The sequence below is a fragment of the Vombatus ursinus genome, unplaced genomic scaffold (assembly GCF_900497805.2).
Source record: "Vombatus ursinus unplaced genomic scaffold, bare-nosed wombat genome assembly UNPS02015175.1, whole genome shotgun sequence".
NCBI lineage: Eukaryota > Metazoa > Chordata > Mammalia > Diprotodontia > Vombatidae > Vombatus > Vombatus ursinus.
The window spans coordinates 16,502,079-16,523,420 of record NW_020954953.1 but is presented as its reverse complement, the minus strand read 5'-3'; the positions used below and the strand labels follow the sequence as shown (position 1 = coordinate 16,523,420).

General features: G+C 39.4%; 1 protein-coding gene across 2 annotated transcripts in view; it reads left to right on the top strand.

The window, feature by feature from the left end:
* LOC114031540 (connector enhancer of kinase suppressor of ras 3) overlaps positions 1 to 21,342 on the top strand; it is a 113,445-nt gene that overhangs the window by 48,779 nt on the left and 43,324 nt on the right. For both annotated transcript variants that reach the window (XM_027846673.1, XM_027846672.1), the window contains one exon: positions 7,109 to 7,272. In XM_027846673.1, the coding sequence (XP_027702474.1) occupies positions 7,109 to 7,272 (164 nt within the window). The remainder of the gene's footprint in view (positions 1 to 7,108; positions 7,273 to 21,342) is intronic.

Genomic DNA, 21,342 nt, shown 5'->3' with positions numbered 1-21,342 from the left:
TTGTGGCCATGGCTATATTTGCTGTTTACCTGGGAAAATAACTAAAAAGAAATGGGGTGGTAACATAGAACCAACTGGAGAACCAGAAACCCTGCCCCAGGAAACAGTAAGAGTCCACATTACTGCTGTAGTACGAAAGAATACATTCATTTATGTTCTGTATCTTTGTTGATCTGGAATATTGCTGTACCTTATCAGAAACATTCTGAATAGCTGTGATCATTGTATGGCATTGTAAAGAAAGGGGGAGGTGATTGGAGTGAATTCTGCCTCTCCTAGGACATGCCCTAGAAGGACATTGTTCTTAATCCAAATATAGATTTGGTTTCTTGGCTATTGCCTTTAAGAGAAAAATCTCAGTAAACTGAGATGAAGATAATGGGTTATAAAATTCAAAAGTAGTAAAATTGCAAGGAGTAAGACTCAGCTTCCTACCAGGGAAGCACCAAGGTCAGCCAACATCCTCACTTGTTCACAGCTTGTAATCAAGAAAGGTCTTACTTTGATATATAACGAGCCTTGAAACTATAAATGTCAGTGAAGTCACAGCTAATTGATTTCATCATTGTTCTTACCTTTGTGATCTGTCCAGGGGTGAGCTTTTTAGGTAAGATAATAAGGAGGTAGATTTGTGCTTTGTTTTTACATCCAATAATTGACATCAGCGGAGGTTAAACTGTCTTTGGCCTCAAAAAAACTAGAGAAAATAGGGTTCTATACTCAGTAGGGTTACTTTTAGAAGATCAAAAAAAGAAATTAATTAAACTCACTTTTAAAAGGTGAATTAAACATTGCCATAATAGAAACAAAATGTGTGTAGAAAATAAAGATTACACTGTTGCCTAGCCTCCTCACTATATCTCTAACAGCCAATTCACTGTTAGCAATTAAGTGTTATAAGTTAGCAGGTATTGAATACCACTTTGACCTTTCCTTGCCACTTACTGGAATTGCACCCAGCTCAATTCATCTTTTGTCTTGTCTTCCAGAATAGTAATCAGTTTCCGTGAAGTTTTCAGGTCTCAGTTCTTTTCTATCTTCAAAACAAGCTTCTCAGCTGCCAAAATTTTATAGTCTAGGCATGCAATGTCACTGTATTTGCTTACAGACATTCCTAATGTTCTTTCTGGATAAATGATACAATATTCTTTTATAACCTGGGTTCTCAACTAGGCATTTTGCAACTAAAACATGGGTTTAGCATGGTAAGCTAAAGCACTTAAGCTAAGGCACTTAGCACAGGGCCTGACACATAGTAAGTGCTTAATAAATGTTTCTTGACTGACTGATCCAAAAACTACCATAATAATAAATTAGAGGCCAAGCCATTTTAGCATAGTGTATCCGACTCATAGCACATTCAGTTAGAACCTAAGTTATTTTCTTCCTAGCTATAAGTTGTATATAAAATAAAATATATAAGTTGTATATAAATAAATAAAAATAAAAACTTACTGAATGGTTTAGAATCCACAACCATCCTCCCATGTAGGAAATAGAAACAACATTATGCCCTTTTTCCAGATGGGGAAGAAAACTGAGGCCTAAAGGGTTGAAATGATTTTTCCGTAGTCATTCATACAGCTGGAATATCCCAGCTGGAAGGCAGATTTACAGATTTCAAGTCCAGCCACTGTTCCGTTTTCTGTTAGGTCATTGCATCTCCCCAAATAAACTTATTTTGAGATATCCAGATTAAAACTCAATAATCAAGGGAAATGCCCTGATTGGAATAAATCTTGTTTTCCTTTTCTTAAATTAGTTTCTACTCTGAATAATTAAGTTCCTTAACATACATATCCTATTACTTCTACTTACTCTTAGTTAGACACAGAGATTGCTTATGGAATGCTAAGGGAGGAGATTTGAGTTTTAATATCAGAGATAATCCTGTCCATTCGAAGCATCAAGGGAGTCACAGGGAGCTATGGGAGGTGAGGGGGGAAGAATTGGCAGAGCTTTCTTCTTCCGAACGTGGCTTGATTATATGGTTCTAAATATTGTAATTTTCCATAAAAACTGATGTGTTCGAGTTATAATGAAATAAAAAACACCCAAAAGGCAAATATCACTGAGTTTTAGGTTTTATTTCTGTCCTTGTGTTGCCATGCTTAGGCATAGAGAATCAAGAGTTGACTTTACTTGTGTGACTGTTGGAGACTTCTAAAAATAGAAAACAATGCTCTAAAGTCTTAAAAATTCAAAGGGATTATTTGATGAGACAGATGTCGAGAGGGAGTCATTTGCTTCTATTCGTTGTTGCCACAGCAGGTCATAAAATATCTAAGTTGGGTAGGAGGAGTACCCTCAGTTAAAAAAATTCAGTCAAAAGTTTTCTATATAGAGTGCTGGGAAAATAGATAAGGCTTTGACATTCAGGTACAAGATGTGAAACAGGATCCCATGGCGGTGTGCCTGCTCTATGGGTTACAGAGGAATAGACTTTAAAGAACATCTGATAGGCTGAGGCTTAACTATGTCATAGTTCTATGCACTTCACATACCAGACAACTGAAGGTTGAAGAGGTGGAGTCTGGATACTAGTTCCCAGTTAGTTAAGGGGCAGATCCGTTGTCTGGTTGTGGCCTAGTTAGTTATCTGATGTCAGCCTTATACTTGAGAGAAGAAGAAAAACTCCAGGTATTTCACATTAGTACATTTACTATAAATTTCCCTTAATTTTCCTGTAAGCTAGCCTTTTATTTTTTGTTTGCTTATTAATAACCAAGTTGAAATTGGATTTCAGTAAAGGGTAAGAATGCCATCCATCAAGGGCCAGAAAGCCATTATTTAAAAAAAAAAACAAACCAACTCCACACACAACAGCTCACATTTTTGCTTATCATTTAACTTGAGTTTCACTTTGTGTGGAAATGACCTGCTTTAATCTTGAGACTGAAAAGTAACTGAACATCAAAGGGCTGATATCACCATCTTTTGTTAACTCGACTTATCGCTAGCTACTCAAGTGGGAAACTGTATCAGGTGATTTGTTTGTAGGTGTGTAATTTATAAACTACACAGAGTCCTTTTCCTGACTCACCTAAGCTTTACTGAAGAAATTTGTGTGGGAGGAACTGGTGATATTGCAGGCCCCCAAATTTCTTATTTCTCTGGGTTAGAAATGATATATGATTACAGGAATGTGATGATTTGCCGTGTCCTCGGTCAAGTATGGTTCTCAAGGGTGAGCTCTACGAGCTTTTAAGTATATCATGACCCTGTAGCCATTAAACTCTTCTAAGTCCCTATTTTGCACCATGCATTATACAACGTAAGTACTCTGCTTGACACCATATACAGTGTTCCTCGCTCATCTCAGCAAAGAGGAGGGTGTGTGTGGGGGGGGATATGTGTGTGTGTGTGTGTGTGTGCGCGCGAGTGCGCGCTCCTACACTCTCAAGCATTTTTTTCCAACTCTTTTCTGAGGCCAAGTTTGGTCATTGTACTTATTACATTATACTTAACACAACGTTCATTTTCTTTTTTCGTTGTTTTTGTTTACATTGTTGTAGTCATTGTGCATATTGTTTTCCTGGTTCTGCTTTTTTTAACTGCATTTGTTAGCTGGTATAAGTCTTCCGTCCTTCTCTGAATTCTTCCTTTCCATTGTTGTTATGAGGCAGAAATATTCCATTATGTTCGTGTGCCACAATCTGTTTTGCCATTATTCAGTTGATGGGGAATGCAAGAATGGAAATGTGGTTGGTTTTATAATTCAGTAGTTTTCAGACTTAGCTGACTCATGTAAATTGTAGCCAAACTGATTTTTTTTTTCCTCCAGAAATTTTTAAAGGTATTTCCATTTCGGTGTAAAACTGACCCTGTATCTTTAGCTAAAGAATTATAAAGATTTAGTCATTTCCTCTCATTTAGTAAAATTTCAGTTTTGTGCTGTAGAATATAATTTTATATTTTAAAGTAACACTGCTATTAAAATTAACATTTAAGAGTAAGTACTTATGAAACGCTTATTGGTTTTGCTTTTTTCTCTTGTTCTTTGTTTCCAGTTTGTTGCTGCCACAAAAGTACCTCTACTATGCATGAAGTTCATGTTGATTTTTTTGTTGGTTGGTTGGTTGGTTTGTTTAAAAAAAAAAAAAGTATGTGCAGTGTCATTACAAAGACATTGAACAAGATAGGAATTTGGAAACTTTGAGTCTTTTAAGTCTGTCATTAACTAACCTACGTGACTTTGGGTAATTCCCCTCCTTATAAGTTGGTTTATTCGGTTTCTTCTTCTACAAAATTGTTGTTGTTCAGGCATTTCTGACCCTTTGTGACCCCTTCTGGGGTGTTCTTGGTAGAGACACACTGGAGTGGTTTGCTATTTCCTTTTCCATTCTACCAAATTAGGCAGTTGGAATTGATCTTTTCCAAGGTTACTTCAAATTGTGATTTAAATGACATCTAATAATGTAGATACGAGGGAAACCTGTATTGTTTCTATTACTATTTCTAATAACCAATTAGTTAATCCATATACTTGTTCTACAGTAATCAGAAATTTATAATGTGACATTTCTTGTCAAGGGGAAATTTCTTTAACTCCAGACTCAGCTCCTCATCTGTCATAGAAGTAATTTAGAGTACATACTCTCTAAAGTCCTCTGCTAAAGTTACACTTTATAATTCCCCTTTAACATCTATTTTTCTTTGAAAGAATTATTAAAGTGAAGGGCTACTTAGGAAGATAATACAAGAAGACTTTTTATAGGTTACTTCCATGTTGGTGATGAGCTATGAGACCCAGTTTTGTTGAGGACATACTTATTTTATATGTGCAACATTTCACCTTAAGTCAAATGATTCTTGGTAAAAGCTTATTTCAACAAGTACATTTGTTGAAACATGTGTCTCATCTAGCAAAAAGATTTCTAAGTTGTCCTAGTCAAGTTATGTGTTGTAAGAAATATATGAGTTGTAATACTCTTGCACAGCAAGGAAAATGGACAGTTCCTTGGGCTTTTTTTTTTTCCTTTAAGGACTGTTATAGGAGTTAGACCTAGAAATAATTTGAGAGATCATGTAGTCCACCTCCCTACCCCGTATTTTTCAGTTGAAGAAAGAAGGCCAAATAATCACATATCATATTTATATTGTCAGCTGGACGGAACCAACCTCTAACCTGTAGGTGGCCAGAGCTGAACAGAGCAGACTAGAGACAGGAGAGTCAGGAATCAAACAGAAGTTTAATTTCAAAGTGAGGGAAATGGCTTGTGAGCAAGGAGGTGGATTATACACAGGTGCCAGGACCCCACTCCTACTGGGGAGGCCAGAGGCAGTGTAGGAAGGTCTCAGTACTTGTACCAATGGCTATGCATTGAGCTATAGCCCTGACAATGGGGGATATCAGCAACAATGGAAAACGTTTGATTCATAGCAGGGCTTCATGAACAGAGCATGGGTACTTGTCTGGTGCTTGTCTGAACTCAGAGAACACCAAGCAATATGATAATTATGTGATTTTGCCAAAGGGGGGAGATCATCCAGAGGGTGAACGCAAAGGATTGTTGTTATGCCAACCTCAGGGCACAGCTGGAAAACAGGGTGTCTCCTAATATCTTGGCAATATTGTGCTTGCTTTAAAGTTTGTAAAGTACTTTTTTTTCCTTTCCCTTTTTTTTTAAAGGCAATTGGGGTTAAGTGACTTGCCCAGGGTCACACAGCTAGTAAGTGTCAAGTGTTTAGTCTGAGACTGGATTTGAACTCAGGTCCTCCTGACTTCAGGGCTGGTGCTCTATCCACTGTACCGTCTAGCTGCCCCTATGTAAAGTACTTTCTTCACAAACACGAGAAGAGGGTTTGGGAGGCTAAGTGACTTTTTCTATTCATAGCACTAGTGAGAGACTCAAGTAGGATTTAAAATCAGATCTTTTGACCCCAAGGACAGATCACCATCCACTGTGCTATTCTGGCTTATGCTAGAGTTAAAATTCCCCTTAAGCTATTAATATTAACTTAAATAGTGCTGCTTTTTAAGTAGCTAGTGCTGGGAATACGCATAAGCCTTTTGTAGGCTTATACTTTGCGTTTGTCTCATTGCAATTCCTTCCACGAGACACTGCCATCTCCAATCTCCATGCCTTTTCACTGGCTGCCCCTCCCCCCCACCCTCCCACCCCCCCTTGGAATACGCCATCTCTTATCTCTACCTCTTAGCTTTCCTCGCTTTCTTCAAATCTTAGCAGAAATTCCACCTTCTACAAATCTTTCTTGATCTCTCTGAAAGCTGGTGCCTTCTCTTTGTGACCATCTTCCATTTATGAGGTATATATCTTGCTTGTATATAACTGCCTATTGTCTCCTTCATTAGATTGTGAGTTCCTTGAGAATAGAGACGCTTACCTTTCTTTGTATCACAGTGTAGGTATTTAATAAATGCTTGGTGACTTGTTCCTTACTATTGATATCTTATTTAGCATGTGATTGTGGGAGGGGGAAAGAGTCCTGACTAGGGTCAGGGGCCTTGGATTCGAATGCTATTCCTAATAATGATAACTTATGTAAAGTAGGTTTGTAAAATCCTTTACAAATATTGTTTGATCTCCACAACAACCCTGGGAAGTAGGTGCTATTATTATTATTCCCATTTTACATCTGAGGAACTGAAGCAACAGGCTAAGTGACTTGCCCAGAGTAACACAACTAGCGAGTGTCTGAAGCTGAATTAGAACCCACGTCTTCCTGACTTCGGGTCCAGTGCTTTTCCCACGGCACTATCTAGCTGCCTCTGCCATTGACTACCGAGAGGTCCTTGGACAGGTCTCCTAATCTCCCTGACCCCCAGCTTCATTTTCTAGAAAACAGGAGTTGGCAGGATGAATTGGGAATTTATTTAGATTATCTCTGAGGTCCCTTCCTGCTCCATATCTAAGATTCAGATGATCCTGCCCCAGCCCTCCAGGGCTTAGAATTCTTGAAATTCTTAAAATCAGTTTTAAAAAGCCAACTTCCAAATACCTGCTCTTGAAAATTCCGGAGAATGAGTGTAGCAAACAAGTAAAAATGTAGAATGTCGTTGGTGTGATTAGTGATCATTAGCTTGATTTATTAGTATGGAAATATGAATGAAGAGACTCTAATGATTCTCTGTTTCTTTTGATAGGGTTGGATGATTGCCTCCAGCAGTATGTCCCTAAATTTGAACGGGAGAAAATAAATGGTGAACAGCTCTTGCAGATTTCCCACCAGGATCTCGAGGAACTGGGTGTCACCCGAATTGGGCACCAGGAACTTGTATTGGAGGCTGTGGATCTTCTGTGTGCTTTGGTTAGTTACATTGTTTAAAACACACACACACACACACACACACACACACACACACACACACACAAATCTACAAATAGAAATATATGAAAAAAAAACCTTAGGATTCTAATTTTTTTTTCCTTTCAAAACCAAATCTGCCATCTTTTCCCTCTTTGAAACTTGCCTTACTTCAAGAAAACCGTTTATAAAGGGAGAAGGGGAAAGGAGAGAAGGCAGTAAGAATTTTTTATGGTGTCTGCTATGTGCCAGGCACTGTGCTAAGTGCTTTTTACAAGTATTTCATTTATCCTCACAACAACCTGGGGAGGTAGGCACTCTTATTATATCTATTTTACAGTTGAGGGAAACTGAGATTAATTGACTTGCCTAAAGTCACATAGCTGGTAAATGTCTGAGACCAGATTTGAACCCAGGTCTTTGAGACTGCAGGCCCAGTACCCTGTCCACAGCAAATGAATTGTTTTTTGGTGTTAAATTCATATTTTCTTGACTAACATAGAGTAGAAAAGTAACCCTGAATGGAAATACAAGCTTGGGTTTAAAACAGTAGTAGCAAGGGGTCTTTATTTTTGTGTAGGTATTTCTGTTGCAGTTAGTTACTTGGATGTTTAATAGAATAGCAGATAATTGATATTTTAATAATAATTGATATTTTATAATTTCCTGTTGGGAAGGGACCTTGGAGATTACCCTTCCCCCCATTTTACAAATGTAGAAACTGGGGCCAAAAAATATGTAAGTTGCCTCGTGTCAGTCACCAAGGTAGTAATTAGTCAGAGCTGAGACTGGAGCCCTGATCTTCTGGCTTCAACTCCAGTGATCTATAAAGAGTCCCAAACCCCAGCTCTTTGAAGTGACCACATTTTTAATATGTAGGATGGGGAATCCTGGAGGGAGTCCTTGAGCCTTTGACTTCATTTGTTTGGGGTTATTACCACCACTATTACTTAATCTGCAATTTATAATCTTAGTTACCTGGAGCAAGGTTAAATGATTTGCTCATGGTTATACAGCTAGTATGTGTCAGAGGTAATGCTTGATCTCAGGTCTAATTGACTCTATGGCTGGCCTTCAGTCAATCAGCCAACATTTATTATGCATCTACTATGTACCAGGCACTATGCTAAGAGCTTGGGATACAAAAAGAGGCAAAAATAACTCCTGCTGCAAGGGGCTTACAGTCTATTGGGGGAGAGAACACACAAACAAATATATTTTCCCCCCACAAACCCTGAGGGTCTTCCCAGATCTATTTTTTTAAGAGACCATTCTTAGCCTCATTTTACTAGGCCTTAATAGGTATTGCCTCAGTCAAACTGAGACCTGTAAAAGACCTTAGCTTGAAAAGACCAAGGTCCCCCACTGCATCCGGGGCCATCTCCAGTCATCCAGATCCATATCTGGCCACTGGGCCCAGATGGCTCTGGAAGAGAAAGTGAGGCTGATGACTTTGCACAGTCTTCCCTCACTTAAATCCAGTTCATTTGCAATTCAGGCATCACCTCCCTGATGTCTTGGTCCTTTTCAAAAATAAAGGATGCGGCGGCTAGGTGGCGCAGTGAATAGAGCACCAGCCCTGAAGTCAGAAGGACCTGAGTTCCAATGCGGCCTCAGACACATAACACTCACTAGCTGTGTCACTCTGGCAAGTCATTTAACCCCCCATCCTCACCAAAAAAATAAATAACAAAGGACAAACAGCAGCAGCAGCAGGAAATAATTAAAAGAGGAAAGGCACTGGAATTAAAAGTAGTTAGGGAAGGCTTCCTGTAGAAGGTGGGATTTTAGTTGGGACTTGAAGCTAGGGAAGTCTGTAGTTAGAGTAGAGGAAAGTGAGCATTGAGGACAGTTAGAGAAAATGCTGGGAGCCAGAAGATGAGTACCTTGTTAGTGCAGTAGCCGTTGTCACTATGCCACACTGCTTTTCTTTTTTTCTTTTTTTCCTTTTTAGGCAATTGGGATTAAGTGACTTGGCCGGGATCACACAGCTAGTAAGTGTCAGGTGTTTGGTCTGAGGCCGAATTTGAACTCAGGTCCTCCTGACTTCAGGGCCGGTGCTCTATCCACTGTGCTACCTAGCTGCCCCCTCCACACTGCTTTTTGAAGATAATTAAGACAATAACAACAAAAAAAACCTTTATATAATCCACAAAAATGGTCAAAATAGCAAATTTAAAAATGCCTAACACTACACACGTCAGAGCAATTTACTTTTTAAAAAGGTTTTTCGACAGCAGAACTTTAACAATAATTTTGGGTAGCTAGATGGCTCAGTGGATAGGATGCTGAGCCTGGAGTCAAGAAGACCTGAGTTCAGTTCTTACCTCAGACAGTTCCTTGCTGTGTGACCTTGGACGAGTCACTTAACCCTGTTTGCCTCAGTTTCCTCATTTGTAAAAATGATCTAGAGAAAGAAATGACAGACCACTCCAGTATCATTGCCAGGAAAACCCCAGATGGGGACGTGAAGAGTGAGACACAACTGAAAAACAACTGAACAACAAAAAGAATAATATTATTAGCACTTAATAATAATTTCTTGTTACTTGGTTTGTTTTTGCATCTCTTGATCACTGAAGTAGTAGAAAATGAAGAATTATCAGCCTTACCTGCATATTACTTGATTTTGCCCAGTTCTAAAACTAGCGAATTAAAACTAACTGAATTTGTGTTCTTGTAAATTTGTAACTACATCTATGGGGGAGCGTTAAAAAAATTTTTTTTATTACTAGCTTCAAAAACACAATCAAATAAATATGCCAAAAAAACCTCCTTAGACTTTAAGAGGATAGAGTCAAATGAATTAATAAGCAAAGAAAATGTTTTTGGCCCCTCCTGGCCTGCTTGAAGTTTCACCTTTGTCTCTGTTTTTCCTTCCTTTAAAGACAAGTCAGCAAGCATTTTTAGACATTTACTATGTGCCAGGCGCTATGCTAAACACTGGGAAAGGAAACAAGCATTTATTAAGCTCCTAATATGTTCCAGGTACTCCACTGTAAGTGCTTTGTATATCTTAATGAATTCATTTGATCCTCACAGCAACCTTGGGAGGTAGGTGCCATTATTATTTTCGTTTTACAGTTGAAGAAACTGAGGCAGGCGAAGTTTAAATGACTTACCCAGGATCACACTGCTAGTAAGAGTTTGAGGCTAGATTTGAACTCAGGTCTTCTTGACTCCAGGTCTAGCCCTCTCTCTATCCACTGTGCCACCTAGCTTCCCTCCTAGACCGCCAAGAATGCAAAAAAAAAAAAAAAAGCCCAAAGAGTCCTCGCCCTCTAGGAGTTCACAGTCAGATATTTTGAAAAATAATTGATGTTCATTTGATGCAAACTGAAGCTCTGGTTCTTCGGACTTTGCCCAACATCATTTTATGCATGTTCCTGCATTTCCTCGTATGCTTCATATTTGTGACATCAAAGATTCCATTACATTAATATATGTAGGAGTATTTTACTTAGAAATGGTACTGTTGAGTGTGCGATCAAAGTTGCCTTTGACAGTGTTGTGTTATGGATGTGATTTCTTTAAAAGTCCGGGTTCATACAAACTTGAGAGCATTCATACTGTGTTTGTAACGCTAGGAAATAGAGCCAGAAGTGTATAGAATTACATCACGGAGAATAGTGGGAAAGAATGCTCTCTCAATTATTTTGCCATTGCTGCTCTAAGTTCCATTGATTATGTAACACTTGCTACATTGTCTGTATTCTTAAAATGGACAGAGCTTTGTCTTCCTCTCTGAAATGCACTGCCCTTGTTTAGAAAAAAAAAAAATGGGGAATTTATTTGTAGTTGATAAATGAGCTGCCACAAGGGAGACACTGTAGCCAAGTGGTCTGAGTGTTGGCCTGGGAGTCAAAATCTTTGAATTTTAATCCTGACTGCCAATGATTCACTTTGTGACCTTCGGAGCTCATTATGGGGTCTGTTTTCTCCACCTATACTGTAACATTCACCTCAGACTTGGTTGTATGGCTGAATGTTTAAATTGTTTGCACTCCTGGGTAGGGGGGGATGCTATACGAGTTCTACCAGTTACCCACACATTCAAATCTGATGCTATTATTTGCAAAGAAGGGATTTTACTTTTAGCTGGGGTATGGGAAGGATTAAAAAAATACATACTGGAAAAACTACCTTATAATGTGACCTGCTAAAATCTTAATTTAAATTTCTTAAATTTCCATTGCCTTTTTCATTTATGGTGTTAACTGAAGGACAGATAAATTAGCCTGGAATATTATTTGTCTGATGCACCAAGAAATGAAAAGGAGGAGTGGGCAATCTTGTGAGCATAGTATGTACATTAAGTGAAATAATGGATATGACAGCTACCTCAGGGCATTCCTTTTTTCTTCTCCTTTTCCCTACCTCTTAAAATATTAGAATAGAGTGAACAAATCTGGAGACACGCCAGATCCCAAAGCTATGCTTTATCTCCTACAATTTCCTCCTAATTTCCTTAGTAGACAAAGTTTTGACCTCAGACCCATTTCTGGAAATGCTTTGTGCAGCAGAGTTCCAGTTAATGCATTAGACAGAAACTTCATGTGATGTAGTTGAAATAAAGTGCTTGGGTGGGTGGGTGAGGGGGTTGCGAGACTGTTTGGTGTCTTTGGTTTCAAATTAAACTGGACTTTTATAAGAATAATTGTTCCATTTTTAATCTGTGATGCAGTGCCTTGTTATGGCATTCATCTTTTTTTTTTTTTAATATTCTTAATTCAGTCCTAACTTAAATAGCATTTCCTCCCTTTTGTGTTGGGAGGCCTTTAGCTCTTTTGGTACATCAATGGCAACATGGTGTAGAGGAAAATGTGAGTGGAACATGGGTGGGACTCAGGAAGACTTAGGTTTGAATCCTGTCCCAAATAATTATGAGCTTTGCAACTCTAGGCAAGTCACTTAACCTATTCTGGGCCTCAGTTTCCTCATCTGTAAAATAAGACAGGTAGACTTGCAGACCTCTTTGGTCTCTTCTGTCTCCAAAACCTATCATCCCATGACTCAGTAAATTGCAACTCATATGTCTTATTTAATGCTACTTGAAACTCTGAATTCTTATGCCAGCTAACCAGAAAGACTTGGAGGAGGTGGGTCTACTGAGGATCAGCTTAGCTAAATTTGTAGAGTCACTTCATTATTCAAAGGTGCTTTTCCAGGTGATGAATGTTTTTGTCCACCAGGAATTCATGGATGGTCTTTTAGTGTATGGAAGATTTGTTGTGTCTGTTGATGGGGTTGAGGGAGTGACCACACAGAAATCATGGTGATGAATAACTGTTCTCTGCAGCGAATATCTTACTTGCTTGACTGCTCCTTCACCATCTCCTTTGTTGGCTTATTATCCATGTAGCAACTCCTAACTATGGTTGGAAGCCAAGGTTCTGTCCTAGATTCCTCTCCCTCCCCGCCCCTTTCTGTCTCCCTCCTTCTGTCCTTCTCTCTCCCTCTCCCTTCCTCTCGCTTTCTCTTTCTACCCCTCCCTCCCCCCTTTCCTTCATTCTTCCTCTCCTTTCTCCTTCTCTCTTTCCCTTCCTCGTTTCCCTCCCTTCTTCCTCCCTCTCTCCCTCCTTCTCTTGCTCTCTCTTTCTCTCCCCCCCCTTTCCTTCATTCCCCATCTCCTTCACCCTGGCCCTCTTTCCCCACCTTCCCCCTCTCTCCTTCTCCCTTTACCTCCCTCTCTCTTATTCCCCCTCCTCCTACCCCTCCCCCCAGCTGATTGTGACTGGCTCTTGGCAACTACATTGCCTCTCAAGGGTTTAGCTCTCGTCTTTATGTAGATGACTCACAGATATGTGTGTCTCCAGCCCCAACCACTCCCCTGAGCTTTGTCCCATTTCCCCAGTTGCCTATTGGACATTTCAAATTGGATGTCTTGGAAACATTTCAGACTCCACAAGTCCAAAGCTGAAGTAATTATCTCCTGTCCTCTCCCAACCTTCCACCTTCCCAGTTGTGTTGAAGGCACAACTTTCTATCCTTTCCCAGTCTTCAAACCACTCTTTATCCATGACTCCTTGCTCTCTCATGCCTCACATACCCAGTCAGTTGCCATGCCTTTCTGTTTTCCCTTGCACAACCTCTTTTGTATCTGACCCCTTCCCTTTGTCCCTGTAGCTGCCACCTTAGTTCAGGCCCTTATCGCTTTGTGCCTAGACTATTGCAAGTTTCCTAGTTCATCACCCTGCCTCAAATCTCCCATAACAATCCATTCTGTACACTGCTGCCAAAGCAGTGCAGATCACTCTCCTATTTAGCCAACTTCAGTATCTCCCTACTATCTCTAGGATCAAATAGAAGTGTCTGTTTCGCTTTTAAAGCCCAAAGTACTTGGAATCCAACTTTTCTTTACTGCCACGGTGTAGATCACTCTCTTTCCAGCATTCTGTGATCCAGCCTGGCTGGCTGTCCTCTTTGTTCATCATTCACAAACCCCATCTGTCATCCCCCGTGCCTTTGTACTGGCTGGCCCCCACGCCTGGAATCTACTCCCTCCTTTCCTCTTTCTCATAGAATCATTTTCTTCCTTAAATATATAACCCAACCACCATTTTCTGCATGAATGCCTTTCTTGATCTACCTAAATGCTAATGGCTTCTATCCCCCAACCACCTTACAATTAACCATTTTGTATATATTTGCATTTATTCAGTTTATATTTATGTTGTATGTATTTTTATCTGTAATTGTTATCTTCCTCATTAGAATGTAAACACATTGTGAATAGAGATTGTTTCATTCTTTGTACTTTGTACTAAAGCGCCAAGCCTGGAATCAGGAAAACCTCTATTTGTCTGTTTCCCCATCTGTAAAATGGATGTAATAATGTAACAATAGTCCCTACCTCCTAGGATTGTTGTGAGGATCAAACGAAATAATAATTGTAAAGTGCTTAGCATAGTGCCCAGCACATAGCAAATGCTACATAAATATTACCTATTGTTATTATTATTATTATTATTAGTAGTAGTAGTAGTAGTAATAGTGGTGGTGGTGGTGGTGGTGGTAGTAGTAGTGGTGGTGGTGGTGGTAGTAGTAGTGGTGGTGGTGGTAGTAGTAGTAGTAGTAGTAGTAGTAGTGATAGTAGTATCTCCAGGTGGTGGTGGTGTAGTGGTAATATCTCCAGCACTTAATTCAGTGCTTGCCACATAATAAATAACAAATACTTGTTGATTGATTGAGTCCTCTTGACCATTTGGATGAAGCCTTTCCTGAGCCAACCAATTGTTAGTGTCCTCTCTCCCAAACTACTTTGTTTCTCATTTGTATTCACTTTATGCTTTCTGTATATTTATATGTACTTGTTGTCTTTTCCATTAGAAACAAACTATTTTTGAATAGGGAATGTTTTCTTTTCGGTTTCCTCAAAGAACTTGCTGGCACGTAGTAGGCATTTCATAAAGGCTTGTTGATCGATTAATTTGGATCTGTGATTCCATTCCTATAGAGACTTCCCAGATGAGGAAATTTGCTCCTCTAATACAGATGAGCCTCTTCTCTGAAACTTAAAGTTTTAAGAGAGTCCCTCAGAGCATTTCTGAGATTAAGTAACTTGCCCCTTGTCAAACAAACAGTATATGCCAGAGGCACCACTTGACCCAGGTCTTACCTGGTGCTGAGGCCAGCTCTCCATTTTGTCTTGTCTGCCTCTGTAGTACACTGAAGTAATATAGAAGGGTCATTTTATGGCTGTCATAAGCACTTAGAAGTTTTATGGATGTGAATTTTATAATTTGGAAATGTTTAGGGTGATAACAAGTAACTAATTGGATGGCCAATGAAAAGCTGAAGTTTTATAGTGGGTTGCCATGAGTAAAATAGTTTATAGAGACTTTAGAAAGGGAGATTAAGAAGGATCCCTTAAAAATCTGATCAATCTCAAGTAAGGCTGGAGAAAAAGGAAAGGTGAAATCTCTTGTGATCTAGCCAGGGAAGATCTACAAAAATGGCCTTAATTAAGGGTTGTTGGGACAGAATCCAGGGGGATACAATCTCAAACTCGGGTTTGACTTAAAAAAGCAGTTTTTATTTAGTACTAGATGTTGTGCTGGAAGGCCACCTAGGAAGGTTTCCTTAGCACTTGGGTTCAGAGGTAGCTGGTCAGTCTGGGGATGAAACATATTAGAATTGATAAAGACAGACTTAATCTTATTTGTTGAACTGTGGAACCCTTGTAATTTACCAGCTTGTACTTTGAAATTCCTCACACTGTAATAGGTAGATTTTTGTAGATCAACTTAATTACTAAGAAAAGCTTGTCCTAAGCAAAGGACTGTGATAGGTGCTGGGAGTACAAAGACCAAAACAAGATGGCCCTTGCCCTCAAGGAGCTTACTTGCTATTAGGGAGACACAGTATGCACCCATTGTCATAAATAAACAGTAATATGAGCAGGGAGAATAAACTGAAAAAATTGGGAAGATCAGAAGAAGCCTTATAGAGGATATGGCAGGTGAGCTAAGCTTTCAACATAAGGGTTTTTTGTTGTTTCTTTTAGCAGCACAGATGAGGAGGTAGATTATTCTAGGCATGGGGAATTTATCCTATGCAAATAAATGCAGAGGCAGAAGAGGAAATTTGAGTTTGGGGGAGTACCTGGGAGTTGTTCACTCTATCTGGAATATAGTACGTGGAGTAGGGGTATAGTGGGTAGTGTGTAATAAGTCTAGAAAGGTATATTGGAGTTGGCTTTTAGAGAGTTTTAAGCCAGTCTGACAAGTTTGTATTTTATTATAGAGTCAATAGGCATTGAAAGATTTTTAGCAGACAAAGGACATGGATAGCCTTGTGCCTTATTTTGTCAGATGTATAGAGGGCATATGGAAAAGGGTAGAGATTAGAAGCAAGGGTATTAGTTTAGGCACAACTGTAACACTAATGGGGCAGCTAGGTAGGAGGAACAGTACTTAGAATGCTTGGCTTGGATCAGGAAGACTCAATTTTGTGAGTCCAAATCTGGCCTTAGATACTTACTGGCAGTGTGACCCTGGGCAAGTCACTTAACCCTGTTTGCCTCAGTTCCTCATCTGTAAAATGAGCTGGAGAAGAAAATGGCAAATCACTCCAATATCTTTGCCACGAAAACCCCAAATGAGGTCATGAGTAGTCGGACATGACTGAACAACAACATAATACTAATAATAGTAATATAATACTAATATAGACAAAGGAGATTCTGAAGACCCAAACCAAGGTATTGGCTTTGTGAGTAGAGAGGAGTCAAAAATGAGATATGTAATGGGAAGTAGAATTGATAAGACTTGACAATCAATATGAGATATGAAGGAAAGAGTCAAGGATCACTCTGAGGCTGAAAACCATGGTGAAAGGGAAGATGACTTTATACAAATAAAGAAAAGTTAGATGGGCTTTAGTAGGGGTAGGTTGGGGTGTGTGTATGGGAGGAGTTAAGGGAGAAAAAATGTAAGAGAGATAGAGAAAATGTAAGGGAGACAGGAAGAGAGAAATGAGTATTGGATTCAGGTGGAGCTTATGAACTCAACCAAGGAGCAAGCATAGAAGAGAAGATGGGTCTCTGGATGGCTTTGGTGGACATCTCCCCTAAAGAGAAGACAGATAATCCCACAAAGGATACTGAAAAGGAACACTCCAATAGGAAAAGAATCAGGAGGAAACAGTTTCACAGATAGTGAAAAGAGAGAGTAGGGAGGAGGAGAAGAGATGATAGTATCTAGAATTGCAGAGAAGTCAGAGTAGTTGAGAAAGAAAAAGACACTTGACTTAGAAGTTAAGAAATCAATGGTTATTTTGCAGAGAGCTGTGTTCAGTAGAGTGGTATGTTCTGAAGTCAGATTCTAGGGAGTTAAAGGAGTGGAAGGTGAAGAAGTAGGAGTAGTAGTAAGAGATGAGTGTAGATGGATTTTTCTTTTTTTAAAGAAACTTAGGAGTCAAAGGGAGAGAGGATACAAGTTTATAGTTTGAGAGGATTGCAGGGCCAGCCAGGCTAAGGGTTTTTTTTAAATCTCTATTTTTAAAGAATAGGGAGATCTGGGCAGTGAGTTTTAGGTGCTTATAGGTAAAGTGAGATTGAGAATGATTAGACAGGTAGTGATTGATGGGGCAAGCTCCTGGAGATAAAAGTGGAAGACAGAAGCTGTTTGGCAAAGTGAAGGACCAACCCTTCCTGAGAGTTTGGAGCCAAGGCCAGGATGAGTAATTATAGGGGTGTGGAATGGGGAGAGAACAGAGCTAAGTAAAGTAGGAGGCAAACTGATCTCCTGAAAGAGAGGTATGAAGGTGACATTGCTTTAAAAGAGACCGATGCATGATAGTCGATCAGAAAATAAGAAGAGGATTGCCAGTTTAGGTTTGTGTTAGGGGGTAGGTCAGCACGCTGTTGTGAGGAATTCAACATAGGGACCAAATGAGGCACCGATTCATAGGTCATGAAACAGTTAACAAAAGGAGGGTTATTTAACAAAGATGTGCAATAAGGATACAGTAACACAGCTTCTGTAGACTGAGGCTCTCCCTCTTCTCTACATGGAAATCTGTCTGGTCAGCAAGGTGAGATGACTGGTGGCCTTCAACTATCCATCTAGGCAGTGGCTCCAACCCATGTTGATGGAACCTTTAATAATTATAAATGACCAGGCAGTCATGTCAGTACAACCAGAGGCCACTAGGAAGCTGCATCAGGTGAGGTACAGGTTGAGCCTTGCCCCACCTAGATCCTGGCTTTGTCATCTTTTCCTAACCCATGTTGGGGGTGAGGGTGACCTTGGTAGATATTGGTCCCATCACAGCTGGGTAATATGGATTTATAGTGAGATGACCAGGCCTTCCATGTATCTACCTACTGTGAAACATACTTGACTATGGCATAGTTAAAGTTCTGAGTTCAAAATTCAAAGAGTATAATTCCTCAAATCTGTTTGCATGGTGATAACAGAAGTGGGCAGTTGCAAATAATATGTGGTCTTACAGTTATCCTGTTACTAGATTTGCTTTTTACTTACAAAGGAAAGGTGTCTTTTGTCTTAAAGGATTAACTTTCAAGCTGAATGATATTAGAATAAGAGAAGATAATGTAAACTTGCTTCAAAAAGTGAAAAACTGTAGAAATGCAAGTTTTTAAAAAGTAAGGCACCTTTAACCTGAGCGTGTTTCCATCCCTCTAATTTTCATGCTTCTCTACATTACCTTTATAGTAGAATTCAATTAAGGCATGATAAAATTGGGGATAAAGATTATAGTGTTCTCCCAATGGGGTGATTTAAATTTTTTTTTTAATTTGCCTAAAGAGACAAATCATTAGCCTTCCTTTCAAGATTTCTTGATCCCATTTAAATAAGGGCCTTATTGGCCCCATAGGATCATGGATTTCAAGCTGGAAAGGACTTAAAGATCCATCTAGTCCAACCCCTTTGTGTTATAGATATGGAGACCACGGTCCAAGAAAGTAGGATTTAAATCTAGGTCCTCAGGGGCAGGGAGGTGGTGCAGTGGATAGAGCACTGGCCCTGAAGTCAGGAGTACCTGAGTTCAAATCTGGCCTCAGACCAAACACTTGACACTTACTAGCTGTGTGACCCTGGGCAAGTCACTTAACCCCAATTGCTTAAAAAACAAAACAAAATAAATCTAAGTCCTCTGAATTCAAAATTAATGCTTTTTCTCATCTACTAGATTTTCTTTCACTCAAGTACAACATGTGATTCCAGGCTTTTGTATTTTTTACTTTGAGGTCATGTTACACCTTATTCTGATCCATAGTTCACATGTAGTTTGAGGTTCATTTATTCTTTATAGAAAAGAAAAAACAAGGAGTCAATCACTCACTGAAGAAAAAGATTCTGCCCTTTCCTTTAGGGAATAGAACAAGGATTTGTTAAGTACTTCTCATGTTTCAAGGCATGATGCCAAGTGCTTTACAAATATCTCATTTGATCCTCACAACAATCCTGAGAGGTAAGCACTATCATTATCCCCATTTTACAGTTGATGAAACTGAGGCAGAGAGAGGTTAAGGGTTACAGAGTTGGTGTCTAAGTCTGGATTTGAACTCGGGTCTTCCTGACTCCAAACCCAACACTCTTATCCTTTGAGCCCCTACCTGTTTCTCAGACAATTGCTATATTTAGAGAACTGTGCTTAGATGGAACAGGTCCTTACCCTCATAGAATGTAAAAGATCATAGGATCATAGATTTAAAGCTGGTGAAACCTTAGAGGTCATAAAGTCCAACTCCCTCACTTTTACAAATTGAGGAAACTGAAGCTCAGAAAGAAATTACTTGCCCAGGGTCATGAAGCTAGTAAATGTTTGAGGCAGGATTTGGACCCAAGTCTTCCTGACTCCAAGGCTAGTCCTCTATTCACTATACTGTGCTTCCTCTCCATAGTTGGGGATATAACATTCACAAATAGTTCATGAGATTGGTACGACAGAAGAGGCAATGTGGAATGCCATAAGACTTAATTGCAAAAAGGTTGCTCATCTGAGGTGGTTTCTTCAAATGAAGTTTCCTACATTGATAAAATCACAGAACTGGACACCTTCCTCCCTTCTCCCCATAGATAACCTGTGGGATGTCCAAAATGAGGTACTGACTATCAGAAGTGATGGAAAAGTCAGAGATGCTAATTTATTCCCTCGTGGAAAAAATTCTGAAAAAGACCTGTTTATTTTCAGGAATATAGAGATGTTTGAGATAATGATAATTTATTATTAAGTACAAATTTAAGATGCAGGATGGTTTGTGGTAACAATCATGGAAGACTTTATATGATTTCATAATTCTTCTTGAAACTGACCAGTCCTTGGCCCTGTCTTAATGCTCTTTCATTGACTTGCTAAAGTAATTGACTAGTCACTCTAGCTTTATTGAATATCTTTGTTCGTTCAGTTTCATTACTTTCCTCCCTCATATTCTAGACACTGAGAATCTTTGCTAACAACTTGCATTTTGTTGGATTGTGATTTGAATGTCATAAACTTATCATGTATTTTGTGGGAAAGATATAGAACTCCATCACTAACATTCCAAGTCAGTGAAACTTAATGATGTCTGTTTCTGGGGGTTTCCTGTTCCTTTAGTTTAGATCAGTAGCAAGTATTTAGTGAAAATGGGGGGGGGGCAGAGAATGGAAGTATGGGAGGGAATAGAGTCAATCTGCTTAGCCCTTTTAAGCCAAAATTTACAAGATAGTGTAGTAGTTACCAGATTTTAGGAGACAGACTTGGTGTCTAGATCTCTCTCAGCCACTACTAGTTGGGTGACCTTGGGTAAGTTACATTAAAGGACTCAATTACTTTATTAGTAAAATGGGAATGGGGAGAATAAAAGATCTTTAAGGTCATTTTCATCTCATTTTAGAATTCTAAAAGTGTTTAGAGCATAATCTTTTAAAGTCCCACCAGGGCTTCTTAAACTTTTTCCACTTGCAACCCCTTTTCGTGTTTTGGCAGCGTTTCTTGGAGTTGCATGGTGTGAGAGCAAAGTGCTTAACACTGTATGTTCAGAACCATGGCTGCAGCAAAGTTGCACGATGTAACATGGGGAAACTCTGCCAGAAACACCTTGGATGCATTACCTGTTTGGTTTTGTGTTCAGAAATCTTTTATTGTTGCCAAATTTTTCAAGACCCCGTATGGGTTTCAAGACCCACAGTTTAAGAAGCCCTGTGGAAGATTCACTTCATTGTGTTTCTCAAGGTTACCAAGGCCCTTCTTAAAGTCAAATCTTCATATTCTCCCTTTCCGCATACTGTCTCTCCAGTTGGTTTCCCTGTTTTTTCTCTTTTTCCTTATGTTTCTCTAACCACACCTTGGTTGGCTTTTCTCTTCAATCTCTGCATCCCTAACCTGTCACTCCTATTGCTTTAACTAACCCTATACAATGCTCCCAAATTTGTACCTCGAGCTCTGACCAGACTCTTTCCAGAGCTTCAGATCTATGTTCCACGAACTCAACATGTTCAAAACCAAATGACAAAGATGCCAGAGCCCAAACTATCTTTGCCCCCAAAATGTGATCTTCTAGTACCTACTCTGACTATTTCTGCCAGTGTGATCACCACTCCCATTATTTTCCATCGTCTG